Genomic DNA, 18,562 nt, shown 5'->3' with positions numbered 1-18,562 from the left:
GCACACATTCTCTGACTGTACCTTTCTCTTGCGCAGAGCTCCTTTGGCACCAGGGACGGCTTCACACACCATACTGATCGCCTCCCTGCCGAGAGAAATGACAAAAATATGAAGACATGAGTAATTCTGAAGTACAGAAGCCAGCAAACTGTCAAGACACTGTGTGAAAACAGTGGCAATGCAGCAGCATTCTGGAAACTAAGCAAAACTCTTCAGTCTGGGATCCATTTGATCAGTTTCTGTGAATCTGGCCCAAAGATCGTCGCATATGAATCTAGAATTTTTTATTGTTCATGACGATATCCAACAGGGTTGCCAAAGGTTGATATTAATAGATATAAACAATAACAATAACATAAATTTACTAATACTATACACAATATACACAAAATATAAAATATTATATAAATAGAATTAAGAAAAATGAGTGCTATCATTATATTTTTCCTATACATACATATACATCCAAAATTATTAAAACACTAGTATTTTCACCAGCTAAAATGGTTTTAAGTCAGTCATTTCTATCTTTTGCTGTAGTGTGTCAGTAGGAAATATATACATATATAACGGAAGGATAAAGTATATTTCAATACCAAAAATGTTATTTTGCACAGTGACTTCCTTTGCATAGCAATAAAGCACATCTTCCCATTTTCTTTTCATGCTTTTAGACAATTCTCATCTCACTGATGCTGATTTTCATTAGACGCTCATTACTGTAGCACATTTATTAAAGTAAGCATAATTAAGTAAGCATAAATGCAATGCAACCAATTCTACCATACTGTATAAATACTATTTATTTTTATATTACAGTAATAATTGCGAATTTAAAAAATAACAGTAATGAAAAAATGTAATTGAAATCATTTTAAAACAAAATAAATATGAATGCTCCTAAAAGAAGGATAAAATATAATTCCTTATTATATGTTCTTGACAGATTCTCGACACATCGATTTTGATCGACTTTTAATGTTTTACACAATAAATAAAAACTATGTCTGAGGTGTAATATAGATAAACCTGTTGATCGTTCAATGTTCAAGCTCAGTTTCTGGACACGACTTTGTGTCCAGAGAGTGCTCGTGAACACTACAGCAGGAAGTCAGGCAGAAAAGAGGATATGGCATGTCATCTCCAGCGCTGCTAATGCTAGCGGCCCACACAGCCCAGCGTTCAATAAACAAGCGGCGTCCGCTGGGATCCGATCTGATGTTACGCAATGACTCATCAGCACACATTCACATCTCACGCGCTCCTTTTAGCAACGATAAATGAGAGCTTGGCTGCGGATTCAAATCAAGAAAAAACATGAAAAAGCCATGAAAGAGCTGATAGCAGTCATGTAACGCCACACAGGGCCATTAACTGTGATGTAACCGTAAAGCAACTAAAAAGCAGCGTACAAAAGCCATTAACTGTGATTTAGCGGCAAAACAACAGACAAACATAAATATTTATAAATATACAAACATAAGAGAAACATATAATAGAGAAAACAACATCTGAATCACACTCTCCCTATTGTCCTCTCTGTCATTTGTACGATTGGAAAGTCCGATTTTTTTTACTGAATTGGTTCATTTAGTTCACAAAAATTAGTAACCAAATCAAGTCCTTAAGGCTGTGTTTTAAAATCAGAAAAAATTAACAAAAAAATAAATGAAAATAAATTAATACAAATTAAATGTAAATGAATATAAATACAATTATCTGTGCCCTTTTTATTGTCTATAAATAATTGTATAAAAAATAAACAAACAAGCAAATAAATAAACAAACAAAATAATCTGTCCCCTTTTTGTACATGTTTTTCATTTTAATTAATTTTATTTAATAATACGTTTATAAATTGTTAAATAAAATACAAACCTAGGAAAATTAGGACAGATAATTAAATGTTTTTCTTTTGTGATTATTAATAATATGAATCTATATTTGCACTCAGAGTTGGTAAAACAGTAATTTTTATCTCAGTTTTATAGTTTTTCTATATAAAATATATTTAACAACAGACGAAATACACTACACTACTATTTCTTTTCATTTATTTAAAATGTTTTAATAATATGTATAATAATATACATAAAATAATAAATAATTTTACGTTTAGATAAATATAATTAAAAATATACATAAAATAATAAATAACTTTAAATTTAGATAAGATATCATTTATTTCACTAACTTTGGAAACTTTATAAATGATTTTTTTTTTATTGGATGGAAATCATAACTATATCCCAATTCACAAAAAAAAAAACTAAACAGTATTTTGTAATTCATTAATAGTAATTTGCAATTTACAATACACTAAAATATTACCAAATTAACCATTATGATGGGAAGTGTGCATCTGTGCATGCTATTTCAGCTAATATTACCCACAATTCCATGCACAAAATCAAATTAAAACGTTTGTGATTTTTTAATTTGTAGAAAGACAGAGAGAGTTGTATTACTGTGTGATTTGTGATCGTGTGGTGAAGTCCAGGGATCTCATGGACCGGAGAACTTCAATGCAGCCCAAATACTGAAAAACAAGGGCAGAAATGCGATTAGAACAGCTCATAATCATCTTTTTTTCAAAACTAAATATTGTTATTGCTCATTGTGTGATAAAAAACCACAGTAATTTTCAATCCAACTTCTCTCTTCTTAATCTTCCAGACTGATGATATCAAAATTAAGCCTAATTTCTGTATACATGTCTGTAGTCTTGTATTTTTCCAGGTGAAATATTGTGCTGTGTGAGGGTGTGATGTATTGAACAGCACTGACTGCAACATACAACACACATCCATTCATCCAGATACAGGAACATTGTGTCCATTTTGGCCTTGTGTCTGTGCTAACATTGCACATCGGCAGGTGGTTTTGGTCCTTTAAGCAGCTTGACATGCTGTGGTTATAATGAACAGTCATTGCACAAACAATAATAATAAACACAGGTTGTGAACCTCATGAGGGTGATTAATTAATGAAAGTGTCTTCATTTTTTTTGGGTGAACTATTTCGTTAACACTTTAATCTGCTTGTCTACAGTCCCACACTGTTAAACACACACACACACACCTCTGACTAACGTCACACATCCACATACAAAACACACACACACACACACTGACATGCCAGTTAATCTCACATATATGCAGCCACACAATTAAACATTTCTTCAGAAAAACAACAAAGTAATTCTAAATCACAGAGTGTTATATCAGGTGTGATTTGGTCACACCACAGTGTTATCATGTCTGATCTAATCAGATGTCTTCACATAAACTCACATTTTTTGGTAAGAGTTGATGGATGTTGTTATTTGGTTTATTTCAGCGTAAAATGAGTCTGTCATTTATGTTAAAATAAAACAAAATGATTAACTACAAAAAAACACACACACACACACACACAAAATTGCAAATTAAGTTTTAAGGATTAATCTTGTATTCTTTAATCTTTAAAAAAAAAACTCATAACACTTACCCTACATGAACTATTTATGAAAGTATTAATTATTAATTATTTAATCTATAAAAGGCACAGAATCCTAACCCTTCATGAACTAAAGTATTAAATACAATAAATAAAATAAAAATATTAAATACATTTTTTTTTTGCTAAAAAAAAAAGGACACTGAAAAAATTACATGCTTCATCTTTAAGGGTTATTTTCATATTATTTAATCTATAAAATGCTCAAACCCTTACCCTAAATTAACCAAATAAGAAAGTATAAAATTAAATAGAAATAAAAAAATAAATGATTAACTACAAATCCCAAAAATTTATGATTCATTTTATATTCTTTTATTTTTTTAATATATCCACCTTATCCTTCCCATAAAAATGGGCCATTTGTAAATTCCATGGGTCTAGGTTCCGGTCTCATTCACTTCCAGCTAGTTTTATCTGTACAAAACTGCTAGTTTGGCTGCTTGTTATTGAAAATTGATGTGTCTTACCATATTATTTTAATGTATTATCTTAATTATGAACACACTGGTTTAATGCAAACAGTAATTTTGCATAATAACGTTGTAATTCTTCTCATTATTTACCTACAGCGGCTAATGAACCGGAAGTCTCACCCATAGGCTTATTTCCACACTGAAGAATAGGGTGGATAAAAACCTCAAAATCCTAACCCTACATGAAGTATATATAAGAAAGCATTAAGTATTAAAGTAATAATAAATAAAATAAAAAAGAATTACAACAAATGAAAAAAAGTGAGAGAAGACATTTAAGAAATGCATGCTCCATCTTAAAGGATTCATCTCATATTTTTAAATCTCAAACTCAAAACCCTAATCCTACACAAACTATATATGAATTTCTTAAATGAAAAAAAAAAATCTTGAAAAAAAAAAAAAACCTTACAGGATTCATCTCATATTTTTTAATCTTAAATTCAAAATCCTTCAAATATATTCAATAAAAATACAAATAAATAAAATCCAAAAAAACAGCCAGCAAACTAGGGCTGCATGATATATCATTTCAGCATCAATATCGCGATGTGCGCATCCGTGACAGTCACATGTGCGATGTTTAGTATACTGATCGTTATATTTATACTGATGGTTTTCTTTGCTCACACACAGACACCGTGTCTACACCGGACCCGACAAAGCGACCGATGCAAATCAACTGAGAAAGAAAATGGATGTGTAACGGTATACTGACAGCAGTTTAATGTTCCGGAGGCTTTCTGTGTCATGAATGTTAATCAAACAACAAAACACAGAGAGAAAAATCACTTTTGTAGATTTAACACAGATTTATTAGATTTAATTTATACAGTGAAGACTATGCAGTGTTATTTTACGTTTGATTATTCAGTTTCTGTATACTGTTAGACTTACTGTTTATTTCATTTTTATCTTTGTTCTATTATATTTATCCATGCTTGTACATTGTTTATTTTCTAAGCCGATTTACTTACCTACAAAATCACGCCAATCATTGATTATTATTTTTTTCCAAATAGAGCTATTCAAGTCATCTGGTGATTTTTCTTTCATATTGCAATATATATCGCAATATGAGTTTTATTTTCCAATATCATGCATCCCTACAGTAAACACACTTGTATGTCAGCTGTGTATCAAAAATGAGCTACGCACGAGGCATCCATGGAGAACCGTGTCACTTCCTCTCCCGTCGATGACATCATCCATAAACCGTGACATCACACATCAACACATCTCCTTTATTTAGCCTCTCACCTCACTGATCTCTCAATGCTGCATGACTCACTCATTCAGAGTCTCACTACAACTTTCCTTGACTAAATGAATGAGTCACCTGCAGTAACCCACCTGAGGGCCGACGAACCCACCGTCCGCTCCGACATTCTTACAGGAACACTGCAAATGCTGATTAGTTAAGTTTACTCGAGTGCCTTATGGAAAATTATCTCCTCACTGCCTCGTTTCTATTGCCCAAATGAACTCTGGTGTAAGACTCAAAGCTTAGAAAGGAAACGAGGCCGGAAGCGGACGATGAGTCACTGAATGTTTTGGCAAATAGTATTTGGCTGAAAACAATGACAGAGGCTTTGAGTCTTTTGACTGATTGTATTAGACAAAATAAAGTTTGTTTCTATGTGTAAGCATAATGTAAAAATAATAATAATAATAATATAGATAATGACATAAATATAGGTTACTAGCAGGTAACTAGGTTTACTAGCAACACATAGTAAAATGTCAAATCAAAAATGACAGAAAAGTAAATAATTTAATATATATTTTAATATTAAATATATATTGATATTTTGATATAGGTTTATTGATATATTGATATAGGTTTTCAGCAACATTCAGTAAAATGTCAAGTTCATCAAAACACAGTAAAATGGCCAGAAAAGTAAGTAACTTTAAATAAATGACAGAAAAGCAAATAATTTAACATATATTTTAACATTAAATATATATTTTGCAACATAATCTTTTTAATGTATGGGGTTTTTTTTAATACTTTTTCATGTATTTTTGTCACTGCAAGGAAGTAGCTACTAAATGTAGTAAAATATTAAGATAATCAAAGTCCTTAGCTAAAAGTTTTTTTTTATTTCATAGTAAGTATACTTCAAATACATTTACATATTTATTGACATATCATATTTGGAATATTTATTTATTTCATAATGCACATTTCTTAATATTACACTTAAAATGTGCTTTAATATCGCTATTAATGAGGATTGTATGATCTCTGTATAATATCAGTGTGTAATGCATTTAAAGTATTTAAAGTGTACATGAAATATACTCGCAATAGTTACACTTTATCAATATCAGATATACTTAAGTATATTTCAGCACTACTTCCGCACAATTAAATGCATTAAGCACAAAATTAGTTGTTCCAATTTAGCAGTTTACCAGTTTACTACAATAAAATTATGTACAACTGCAGGGTATTTAAACATGTAAATTTATTTGTAGTATGCTTAGCAAAAAATAAATGTATTTAAAATACATTTTAGTATATTTTTACTAGTGGTATAATGACCATACAATATTTTACAATATTATTTATATTACACCTATAGGTTTTTAGGAGCTGACAATAAAATGCCAAGATAATTACATACAGTAAAATCAATTGAAATAAACGACAGAAAATTAAATCAATTAATATATATCATAACATTAAATATATATTTTGCAATATTATTTTATTTTTAAAACTTTTGTAACTGCAATGTCAATGCAAAATGTCATGATAATCAAAGACAGTAAATAATTTCTCATCAAACTAAGGCTCAAAAACTCTACAAAAGTAAGAAAATGCAAAGGCTTTGCAAGTTCATTTTCTCATGTCGCTGTGTTTTGAAATATATAAGTACATGTTGTTTTCTCAGCAATGCCAACAGGGGGCTTTTGCTTCTTTTACAATCAGTTTCTACACTCAGATACTGTCATGGAGTTAAGAAATGTTGAAGAGCAGTTGAAGTTAGTTAAATAGCTGACATAATGCTATATACAAAAGAACAGCAATTTACTTTACATTCAAATTCACAGAACGACAATGGATCTTAATAAATGTGTCAACAACTACACAGAACAGCACAAAACACACATAGATAAATTGGTTCACTATATTGTCAAAATTATGGAACGTGTGCTATATATTCACAATGTTGCATGACCTAAGTGCATCATAGCTTTTAATAAAAAATAGTTTCCACTTAAACCTAATCAAGCAAAGGCTGGATCTAATGTCTGTAGTCTGTTTGAACACTGGTCGCGTGTGTTTGAAAAGCAGTCAATGTCAGCAGCTGTCCTTTTAGTTAAATGGAGCATAGTGTGTGTGTGTGTGTGTGTTCATGCACAGGGTCACTCAATAAGGGAACTGTAAAGAATAACACACATTTAGCCCTGCAAAGGGACGCCAGAGGGGTTTAGTATGGACGCCGCTAACTTTTGCCAAATAACTCTTACCAAAACATATCAAACTCAAAGAAGGAGCTAGAAATACTGTCCTTTTCTTTCTCTGTCACTCTCTGTATGTTAAATGCTTAGAGAGACCTTCGTCACAGATAATAAAACACATCAATTTAGTTCCCATCAATTGCACGCCGCTTTGCACGATCTAATTCAGTCGTGTTGGCGCTTCGTGTTTTGCCTCTACAGTAACTGACTATTCAGAAGGAAAAAAGCTAGAAGGGAATAATGTATGATTCATTCTGCACGAATCCGAGTCACCTTTAGCTCAATGGGGCCGTGAACATGCTTATATGATCATAAACACACTAGACAAAACACTTAAAATGCATGATACCGCAAGATCTGAGGTCTATGCTCAATAAGCATTGACTGTTATACAAATATGTTCATACAACGGAACTGAAATGCACTTATTATAGCAAAAACATCTCAAAAATGTCCGCAAACAACCCTAAAAGGAGACAATGATATTGGTATTTGTATAGTGCATGTATAGAAGACAAATGTACATGCACAACAGAGTTTTCAAGCGTTTTCAGCAAATCGTTAGTGAACGATTTATATATATATATATATATATATATATATATATATATATAAATATATTCTTTATATATAATTATATTTATGCATTTAAATCAAATGCACAGAAAGCAGGTGCTACATGCATGCTAAACATGGCATGCTCAAACGTGCACATAGTTGCACGAATCAAAACAGATCTTTTGACTGTTGAAGTTATCATGTTTGTCTTTGCATATAGATGTGGACAAGAATAACTGCTCTGTCCTGCACACGTCATGATCCCCGGAGACGATACAGTAACAGAACTGTAGCCGGAACAACATCCCCCTGGTCTGGTAACCGGTCGCCGTGGTTACGCGATTTGCATGCACTTCCCTTTTGATCTGATAAACTTGCAGTTAATTTGAATAGATCAAATATGCAGAGGTAAAAAATAAGCGGTCGCATGGACAACTGAACCAATATGTCAGTGATATTTAAGGAAAGCAGAGAATATATCACAATAATGTTGTACACAGAGAAGATGGATAACTGAACTTGTGTTATATTACAAGGGCAGTCAAAGTCTCTGAAATACAGATGCGTGTAAGGCTGTGTTATGATAGAAACATGCTATACTGTATATAATTAATTAAATAAAGCTATGTTGCAAAGCTATGGTTGTACAGGACTGTTTTATTTATTTACATGCAACACCGACACTGTTATTGAACTGAATAATGATACTGTTATCTTCTTTAGAGCTGCTTTAAAGCTAATTTGACAACATTCTAACATTATTTTCCTGTTTATTTAATGTGAAGCAGTTTTGAAACAATCTAAAACACTAAATAAATAAATGTGATTTGAAAAATGTAGATTGAGACAAGGTTGATCAATGTCACACTTGCAACTTTCCAAATGAACTTTAACTGATGTTTTGTTTTAGTATCACTGAGATACTATTCATATTTCCAATTAGTTTTAATTTTTTAATTTTTCTGTTTTTGTTTTAATTTTAGTTATAGTAATTGAGTTGTGTTTTTGCCATTTTTTTTTTTTTTTTTTAATGTGTCTATATAGTTACTTTTAGATATTGTAGTACATCAAGTTAAACTAAATGAAAATGTGGTGCCATGGCAATTAATTGATTTATTTAAAAGTATAATATTTTATTTCAAGTAATGTTTGGTTATGGTTTTAGTACTATAATAACCCTGGTTGAATCACAGGTGCTTATGATATTAATTTCACTTCTTTGTCTTTAACTCAAGTGTTATAAAATATCAAACACTGGTTATGATTAATCATCCTTTTGATTTGTTTCTATCAAGTTCCAACAGAGAAAACAAATCCAATGAGATGAAGTATCTTCACTTGTTCTAAATTTGGTCATTTATTCAAACAAACATGATTATTTAGTTCATACTGTATTAATTAATTTCCACCTATTTTTTTAACTGTAATACCAAATCCGATTCACCTCATACCGCCCACCTACACATGCATGTAAGACTCAGAGGAAACAGACGGCATGTAAACATGGTACTGTATGTGGCGGAACATTCTGTGCTTTTATGGTCACTTGTGAACATAACGGTGCTGTTTTGAGTAACTGGCGACCTGCATTATTCCAAATTGTACACATAATCCTCTCTGTACCGGCACATGGATGGAAAACAACAAGGGAAACGCAGAAGACAGAAAGCATTTGGATCTTACCTTAACGACATACGTCACTCCAGGTCCGGAAATCTTTTCGCTGGAGTGCAGCCATCCACGAGAAGGCTTATTCACCAGCCCGCCGCAGCCCGCGGCACCCGTCCCTCCCAGAACCCAGCCCTCTCCGCCAGGCTGAGACTCTTCCATCCTGCCCTTCTTCCCCGAGCTGGCCGAGCCGGGCTCCGGCGGTGCGTGAGGCGCTCCAGAGGCCGCAGGGAGGGCAGACGGGCTGCCGGATCCGCCTCCTGTCGCTCCTCCCTGGAGCTTGGACACGGCCAGGTCCTTGACGGCAGACGGCAGGCCCTTGATGCCCAGCAGTCCGGAGGAGTTGGCAAATTTGAGGTTGGAGACTTTGCTGATGAGGGTGCACAATGTGCCGGACTCTTCGGCGGGGTCGGGCGGCAAGACCTCGGCTGGCAGGGCGTACGGAGGGTCGCCCACGGGCGGCGACGGCGGGACAGCCGAGACCTTGGCGTTCATGGAGAGACCGTGCAGAAGCTCATCGACGGACGTCACTGACTCATTCCGGAATCGGTTGTATTTAGCACGGTGAAGCATTCCCCTCGGTGTGCCAGCCTACACGCGAACGGACACATCCAACTCCCAGCTGACTGTCCACTTCTTTAGCATGCTGGAGCCGAGAAAGAGTCCTCGAGGGTTCGAAGAAAGAGAGCGAGCGGCCGTCAGGAAAATCCAACGCTGTGCGGCAGTGGCAGCAGCAGCTCGGGGACCAAAAATAAACCACAAAACGCGGAATCCATGGAGACAGAGGACGACGAGAGAGAAAAGCAGCGCGAGGTCGCTCCTCTACAGAGATAGAGAGCCAGAGATGGCAGAGAGAGAGAGACAGAGCTCTAGTGAAGAGATGTCTCTCTCTCCCCCTGCATCCTGGCAGATCCCTGAACATGCATGACTCACTCGGAGAGAGAGAGAGAGAGAGAGAGAGAGAGAGAGAGAGAGAGAGAGAGAGAGAGAGAGAGACCCTTCTCAACAAAAGACTCACTCAACACTGCAGAGCACTTTCCGTTACAAAAAAACTCCCACTTACAGCTCGGTAGAACCAATCAATTCTCAAAATTCGCACTGGCCGTAGGAACGCCTCTCGCTTTGATTCAATCTGGATAAACAGAACGGAAAAGAGTAATAAACAGATCACTGTAGTGAAATCCGAGCTCAGTCAGAATGAACTAGAATCAAAATCAGTCCACTGACATAATTCAATGCATAGAGTACCGTACCGTATTGTTGGATCACATGTACGCCACACAGAATGAAACGTCAGTCGCCGTGCATGGCGATCGCTATTTTTCCGCACAAGCAATCGCAGTTTTACTTGAATTCAGAAGCAAGGCTCTCTAGTGAAAAGGTGTGTTGATTGAGAAATGATAATCTATCAAAATGACATGAAATATTTGAAAGCGTTCACCTTTCGCCCGCAACCGCATCAATGTGGTTGGTTCTACCTCACTTATGCATCGCCATTGTTAACGGCAAGTTTAAAACGTGCTCGAATTTAAACCAAAAGAACGATACAGCTTTATCTCTTTGTTTGTCACATTTGTTCTTCCTTACGTACTACAAAACGTCGGCATAAATCCATCCACGCCAGCACTCAAATACCACCCCCCCTTCAGAAGGCAAAAGAAGCTGAGCTTTGCTCCTCAATGAGCTTTGTTGAATAATTAAACAACCCTTTCAAACACACAACGTTGAGATTCTATCTCACTAAAACGCCATCCAGATTCAGCGGGGATACGACCGTAAATAGTAATGTCAGATGCCCCATTAAAAAATAGCCGACGGGTTGAAGCCCACGACATTAAGGCAGCAAAAAAACAGCCATTCATGTAAAATGTCCAGAAGAGCTCATGACAGGGAAGCGGCAGTCATTCACAAGCTTCCTGTAACGCTGCGGCTAACGCACTGCAGTCCCTCCCAGCGTCTCGCTTTCCTGCCTGCCTGCAAATTGAAAAAAAAGAAGAAAAGACAGAGAGAGAGAGAGAGAGAGAGAGAGAGAGAGAGAGAGAGAACAAGGGTTTGTCTTCTCCGCTGAGACAAAGTGTTAAAAGGGCTCCTCGCTCGTTTTTGTCACAGAGATGCAGAAAAGAGATGCTGAGGAGAGGAAGAGAGGATGCTGGGTGAAAATGATTCAGGCTGGCTGTGAATGGAAAGGCAGACGGGCATACCGACGTTTCTGTGAATGAAGTCAGGCCTCGGCAGCTTTCTGCACGGCAATCCCTCGGGTAGGATCCCGACTGCCCAATCAGGGAAGAGCAGGGTGACTCATTCAGGGTAGGCTGGCTGAATAGTGGGTTAAACCACTTGAAGCACAGGTGATGGGAGAAACCATTCTCACCTGACAGCACTGCGTACTGCTGGCTGCATCGCTTCTAACCTCCTGAAAGCATGCAACCCACTTCTGAAACACATCTTCGCAAGATGCACTGCCTTTTTCGGAAGAGAATAGCGATGCTCAATTGCACTGTCTGGTAAACTGGCCCCTCCTGAGTGCACATTTTGCACATTCATATGAATGAAGGCTGATCAAAGAACATAGACTGAACTGAATCGACTGAATTATATGATGCGGCCGGCACAGCTAAGCAGTTTGCTTGCAGTATGTTGATCTGGAAATTAAAAACAGGCAGAAAAAACAAATAAAAAGAACTAGATTTGTGCATTTCTTGAGGAAAATTTCAGTGGTGATTCTTGTTGCAAAAGTCACCACCAGGATGCAAGGGTGCTGTGAGTGATTGCTAGGTAGTTGCTATACAGTTTCTAAGGTGTTCTGAATGTTTTTATTGTAATACTATGCAGTTGGTAGGATATTAAGTGCTATGCAGTTGATAAGGTGTTCTGGGTAATAATTATTGTGATGCTATCTGGTTGCTAGGGTGTTCTGACTGGTTTTTATTGTGATGCTGTGTAGTTGCTAGGGTATTAGGATGGTTGCCAGAATGTTTATATGCAGTTGCTAAGGTGTTCTGAGTGTATAGTTGTTTCTTAGGTGTAACAAGTTGTTTTTAGTGTAATGCTTTACAGTTGGTAGACTGACTGCTAGCTAGTTGCTATCCATTCAGCTAACAAATACTTACTGATATATACTTACATGTGCTATGCAGTTGCAAGGTATTTGGACAGTTACAAAAATGTTGCTATGTGGTTGCTAAGGTATTACACTGGTTGTCAGAATGTTTATATGCAGTTGCTAAGGTGTTCTGAGTGTGTTTTATTCTTTCTTAGGTGTTACGAGATGTTATTTAAACACATACAATAATTTTACTATTGGTTGCTAGGTGGTTGCTATGCAGTTGCTAAGATGTTCTGAGTGATATTTACTGTGATGCTATGCAGTTGCTAGGGTATTTGGACAGTTACAAGAATGTTGCTGTGTGGTTGCTAAGGTATTACAGTGGTTGTCAGAATGTTTATATGCAGTTGCTAAGGTGTTCTGAGTGATACTTATTGTTATTAAGGTGTTCTGAGTGATACTTATTGTGATGCTACACAGTTGCTAGGGTATTCGGATAGTTACAAGAATGTTGCTATGTGGTTGCTAGTGTGTTCTGGGTGGTTTTAACTGTTGCTAGGGTGTTCTGAGTGGTTTTTATTGTGATGTTGTGCCGTTGCTAGGGTACTAGGATAGTATCCATGATGTTGCTGTGCAGTTGCTAAGGTGGTCTAAGTGGTTTTTATTTGTTGTTAAGGTGTTCTGTGTTTTTTACTGTGATGCTGTGCAGTTGCTAGGGTAATAGGATGGTTGTCAGAAGGTTTATATGCGGATGCTAAGGTGTTTTGAGTGTTTTTTTATTGTAATGCTATGCAGTTGATAGGGTATTGGTTGCTAGGTGGTTGCTATGCAGTTACTAAGGTGTTCTGGGTGGTATTTATTGTGATGCTATGCAGTTGCTTGGGTATTTGGATAGTTACAAGAATGTTCCTTTGTGGTTGCTAGTGTGTTCTGAGTGTTTTAATGTGATACTATGTAGTTGCTATGGTATAAGGATCGTTGCCAGAATGTTGCTATGTGGTTGCTAGGGAGTTCTGGGTGGTTTTTATTGTGATGCTGTGCTGTTGCTAGGGTATTAGGATGTTGCCATTTGGTTGCTAAGGTGTTTGTGGGTTTCCACTGTTGAGTGTTTCCACTGTTGCTAGGATGTTGTGTGTGGTTGCTAGGGGGTTTCTTACTCGTTTGGTTTATTCTTCAATGTAAATCTTTGTTTTTTCACCTGTTTTATTGTCCAGCAGATGAAAAATCCTTGCAATGTATGTTTTGAAGTCAACATGAAATGCTATTTGCAACCCATTTTATTTCTCATTTTGCCATAATCCGATTTATTTAAGGAAATTTAAGAACATTTTAAATTCAAGTTTTGAAACTAGCCTTTACATACCAGAATGAAAAGATTTGTTGGAATAACACGCACTAATAAAAAAAAAAAATCAATAAATAAAGTTAACAGGGTCAAATTACTTCACAATGACTTTTAAAATTCAATATAAAAATCTGATCAATAACCTTCAATAATGAATAAGCTTCAGTGGCATTCATCTGGATCAGGATTTCTCTATCGCTATGAACACTACAACTCTTCTCAGGCAGTTTACTCACCGTGGAAAAGAGTTCATCAGGTTCGTCCTTTCATAACACACCTAAAACAAGAAAAACACAGAAAATCTGTTACAAACATAGGCTATAAGAAATCAAACTGTTTCACTGTAAATGTATGTATTACACATTATGCGCTCTATGTTTGTATATTTACACGCATAGAGAGAGCAGAGTTAGTGGGTGGCGGACTATGTGTGTGTGTGTGTGTGTGTGTGTGTGTGTGTGTGTGTGTGTGTGTGTGTGTGTGTGTGTGTGTGTGTGTGTGTGTGTGTGTGTGATTTTCATAGTCGTGACTGAAGTGTGTCGGGTTCACTCCTACACACATGCTCATTAAAACAGCAGGAAGTATTGAAACAGAGAGAGAGAGAGAGAGAGAGAGAGATAACACAGAAGTCTTTCCTTTTCAAAGTCCAAAAATCACATCACATGATCACAAGTCTATGGGACACATATGAGGTAGAGCTGCATGATTATGACCAAACAAAAAAAAAAATCTGATTTGTTGATTATTCCCTTTAAATTGTAATTGCAAATATTAATTATGATTATCACAATTTACACTGAATGAGGTTTATACCATTGTTTGAAGCAACCGCATGCCATATTTTTAGATGAAAATAAACAAGCTGAAAAAACTGAAAGAAAAAAAAACTATGCCTTTCTACTAAGCCTCAGATATGAACTATACAGTGGATTGAGTTCTTCTTAAAACAAAAAAGTTAAAATAATATGCATGGTATTATAATGTTATACTAAAATTAAAACAATGGAAATGCCCTTAAGATAACCTGTAGAAAGAACAGAAGCATGCAGAATAACATAAGTGGATTTTGAATGACTAATTGCCGCTTTGAACGATTACGTAATTTTGGCTTCCATAATTGTAATCACGATTAGAAATCTGATTAATTGTGCAGCCGTAATATGAGGTATGTCACTTTTAAATGGCAAGCTCAAACAAGACAAATTTAGTTCCAGTGACTAATAGTGAGGTTTAGCGTCCTAAAAGCATTTCTTTAACTAAACTGCAGATTTATAATAGACTGTTTTTGTGATGTGGAACTTAAGGACCCTAAAAGATTTGAATGAATGTCTACATACGGTATAAAACATGTAAATACAGAATAAAGAAGTAATATCCACAACATATAGATTACATTTCAACACTGCATTTAACAGAGTAAGCGTTCCGACTGCATCCAGACACATGCGGTCAGAGAGAGAGACGCTGCCTACAGGAACCTTTACTGTAACCATAGTTTCAAAGACAGCATAGCAACAGGAATGAGGTGAGGGGGCCGGCTCTAATGATTGGCAGCTCACATCCGGCGGATGCCATTGGCTGCTGCCAGTGAGTGTTTTCCGGTGTAGCACGGCATATTCGAGTGCACACTACATGCCACTGCATGCGTTTGCAGGAAGATGGAATTCAGGTGTTACTAGGATACCACTACATAAGATCAACATTTGTTTTTGTGCAAACAATCCATAACAAAAATAACTAAGAATGATCCACTATAATATACTCATTAAAAATACTAATCATTATGACTATAAATCATTAAGATTAAATATAAAATCATATACAATAATAATATTAGCATGAAGATTAAATATTATGCATCAGTCCACATTTAATGTGTAAATCTCTGAGTTTATTCAATAGTTTAGTTGTTTGAGTTTATTCAGATAGTTGACATAATAAGGACATGAACTGATGTATAAGGATTTTTGGTTAAGGAAAGTGGACAAAGTGTAAATTTTCACCAATTTAAATGAGCATTTTGTCTTTTTGAAGCTAAAATTACTGATTATTATTTTATTTTATTTATTTTTTGACAGAATAATTTAAATAAAATTATTGTGAGTTCATAAAAACTGCTTGTATGATATAAAATAAGTTATTGTTGTTAGAAAGTTTTAGATTAATGAATGACACAGTTTTGTTTATTTCTGTTTTCCTCTAACGTTATTGTTTTTAAAACGAATATAAAGCATTTCATAAGATTTTATTAATTTATTTATTTTTAGTTTTGGGAAAACTCTTTGTTTGAAAACGTCAAGCACTGACAAAAGTTTCAAGTAATAAAAATGAAATGTTCTAATCATTAAAGAATAAAAATAAAAAGCTAAAATCAAATCAAACGTTGTTTTCTTTCGGTTATACTTTTTAAAGGTTTCTAATCTCATAAGATGAGCAAATCGTCAAGCATGGATCAAAACAGTAGTAACATTTTACACTTTACCTTGAGCAGGTTTCTGAGGCAAAAATATATTATTATGTATTAAATATTTATATTATTTATATTTACAGACGCATATACTTAACCGTTGATCGGTTTCCATAGCAACCGCGCTTTCCTCCGCCCTCCCGCCCTTCCGACGTGCTCACGCTGCCTCCAGTCACATGACCGCTGTCAACCAATCAGAAGCGGCGGCTCCGGTTGAATTGCGGGTTCAAAATCTAAACTGTATCGGTTAAATTTCGGAGAGTGAGTTTGATCGAATCCTTCCTTTACGGATCAATACAACCGAATATTGTCATACCTGACTTCATTAAACAATCTACAATGGCTCATAAACAGATCTACTACTCGGATAAATACACGGACGATCTTTATGAATACCGGTAAGATTTAAAACGAGGCGGACTGAGGCCTCGGTGCGGCGTGTTTGTTTATGTACACGTCATAATGTTTAGTCGTAACATTCCATCTCTGTGAATTGCTTAGTATGGTTATTAATATGTATTTGGTCCTTCTAGGAGCATGTTTAGACGTGAATTCAAAACTAATGCTTGGATTTCCTCCCATGTGCTTTTAGTGTAGTGACGTCATCTTATAGCGTCACATTCACATCTGATTGAAATGCAGTGAGATCTTGTTGGTTGTCGTTTGTGATGGCAGACATGTGGTGTTACCGCGAGAACTGGCCAAACAGGTGCCCAAATCCCACCTGATGACCGAGGACGAGTGGAGGAGGCTGGGCGTGCAGCAGTCGCTCGGATGGGTCCATTATATGATCCATGAACCAGGTGTGTGTGTGTGTTTACACTAAAGTCAGCTGATCTCTGACCATGTGATCTGAACCTGGCATTTGCAAGCTGTGTCCTGAATATTAAAGTCATTACAGGTGAAAAGGGACTAACGTTTGCTCCTGTTTTACTTTTCAGAACCTCATATCCTGCTGTTTAGGAGACCGCTACCGAAACAATAACAGTCAGAGATTCTCGTCTCTTCTGGAACATTCCTGCGGTTTTCGGTGAATGCTAGAGAACTTAACCACGTTTCTGGACTCCTGTGACCATGCTGCGGCATTTCACTGCGATTATGGCCCGAACAGAATCAAGTGATTGTGGGAAAAAAATGTATTTTCAGTGAAAATCTAAGGGCTCTTAACAAAACCATGCGACTCAAGTGCCTCTCTGAGTGAAGCTGAACCTTTAATAAAAGTCTGTGCTGCATCATCAGTGTTCAGAAACCTAAATCAGTGTTTAAGTGGCTGAGCTAAATTCATTTTGGGGATAGAAGATGTATTGTATGCTAAAGGGAGATCACTAGTTGACGTATTGGCCATTCTCAGGTTGAAATTTTTCACTTGCATTAATTCTTCAGGGAAGGCGATTGTAATACTGTACAGATGCTTCACAAAGTTTAAAATGTGCTTATATCACAAATAAAACTTTAATAAGGTAGTTGTAGAAGAAGAGCCATGTTGACAGCACTATCAGCAACTGTGCTACTTAAGAACAGTTTATATGGAGAGAAAAAAAGGTTTTGACACTTTATCATAAATTGCTTTTGAAGAAGAATAAAAAATGATGACTGTGTACACTTGTTTGATCCTTGCTGCTCTTTATAATAAAAAATATTAAAATGCCACTTCATATCTGCTTTGTGTAAAAAACACTTCACAACTTTCAACACATGATGGCGCCACAGCGCGGCTTGAAAAACAGATTCGGTGTTCCTAATATTGGACTTAATTGTTAAAGGGATACTTCCTGACTGGCAGGTAGGGTTTTGATAAAAAAAAAAAAAAAAACTCTGTCTATGCAGTAGAAACGCGGTTTAAAAAATTGCTACACGACTAGAAAATAAAAACCAGAATTAAGCGAAAAAGGTAGGAAAACTTCATCACCCATAATGCACTGGGCTCGTTCAAACTATCCGTGGGCGGGGATACAAAAAGGCGGAAATACGATCTGTAGTTTTCACAAACATTGTTTATTTACTTTAGCTGGTTGAAAATCGGGGAACGT

At 35.8% G+C, this 18,562-nt stretch overlaps 2 protein-coding genes across 4 annotated transcripts in view; one reads left to right on the top strand and one right to left on the bottom strand.

The window, feature by feature from the left end:
• The window catches only part of LOC109108077 (SHC-transforming protein 3-like), a 29,191-nt gene extending 12,542 nt beyond the window's left edge, over positions 1-16,649 (bottom strand). Inside the window, exons 1-7 of one of the 3 annotated variants that reach the window (XM_042747645.1) lie at positions 16,631-16,649; positions 14,302-14,342; positions 10,928-12,316; positions 10,738-10,806; positions 9,690-10,496; positions 2,469-2,539; positions 22-85 (exon numbers count right to left, since the gene is read on the bottom strand). In XM_042747645.1, the coding sequence (XP_042603579.1) occupies positions 22-85; positions 2,469-2,539; positions 9,690-10,247 (693 nt within the window). In that variant the 5' untranslated portion in view covers positions 10,248-10,496; positions 10,738-10,806; positions 10,928-12,316; positions 14,302-14,342; positions 16,631-16,649. Of the gene's footprint in view, positions 1-21; positions 86-2,468; positions 2,540-9,689; positions 10,607-10,737; positions 12,317-14,301; positions 14,343-16,630 lie in introns of those variants that run through there. The other 2 variants (XM_042747643.1, XM_042747644.1) reach the window with 2 other exon arrangements.
• An 81-nt stretch (positions 16,650-16,730) lies between these two features.
• On the top strand, positions 16,731-18,182 carry LOC109065377 (cyclin-dependent kinases regulatory subunit 2). Its single transcript, XM_019082356.2, has 3 exons — positions 16,731-16,930; positions 17,208-17,335; positions 17,474-18,182. Exons 1-3 carry the CDS (start codon positions 16,872-16,874, stop codon positions 17,515-17,517), a joined length of 231 nt encoding a protein of 76 aa, XP_018937901.1. The 5' UTR covers positions 16,731-16,871; the 3' UTR covers positions 17,518-18,182.
• The last annotated feature ends 380 nt before the right edge of the window (positions 18,183-18,562 follow it).

This window comes from Cyprinus carpio, chromosome B21 (genome assembly GCF_018340385.1).
Source record: "Cyprinus carpio isolate SPL01 chromosome B21, ASM1834038v1, whole genome shotgun sequence".
NCBI classification, from domain to species: Eukaryota; Metazoa; Chordata; class Actinopteri; order Cypriniformes; family Cyprinidae; genus Cyprinus; species Cyprinus carpio.
This window is presented reverse-complemented; position numbering and strand designations above follow the sequence as displayed.

Bases quoted from the DNA above. Each gene is read 5' to 3' on its own strand.
- LOC109065377 (XM_019082356.2), top strand. From the start codon at position 16,872: ATGGCTCATAAACAGATCTACTACTCGGATAAATACACGGACGATCTT. The intron at 16,931-17,207 runs GTAAGATTTAAA...TTGTGATGGCAG, and splicing joins GACGATCTTTATGAATACCG to ACATGTGGTGTTACCGCGAG. The intron at 17,336-17,473 runs GTGTGTGTGTGT...TTTACTTTTCAG, and splicing joins TTATATGATCCATGAACCAG to AACCTCATATCCTGCTGTTT.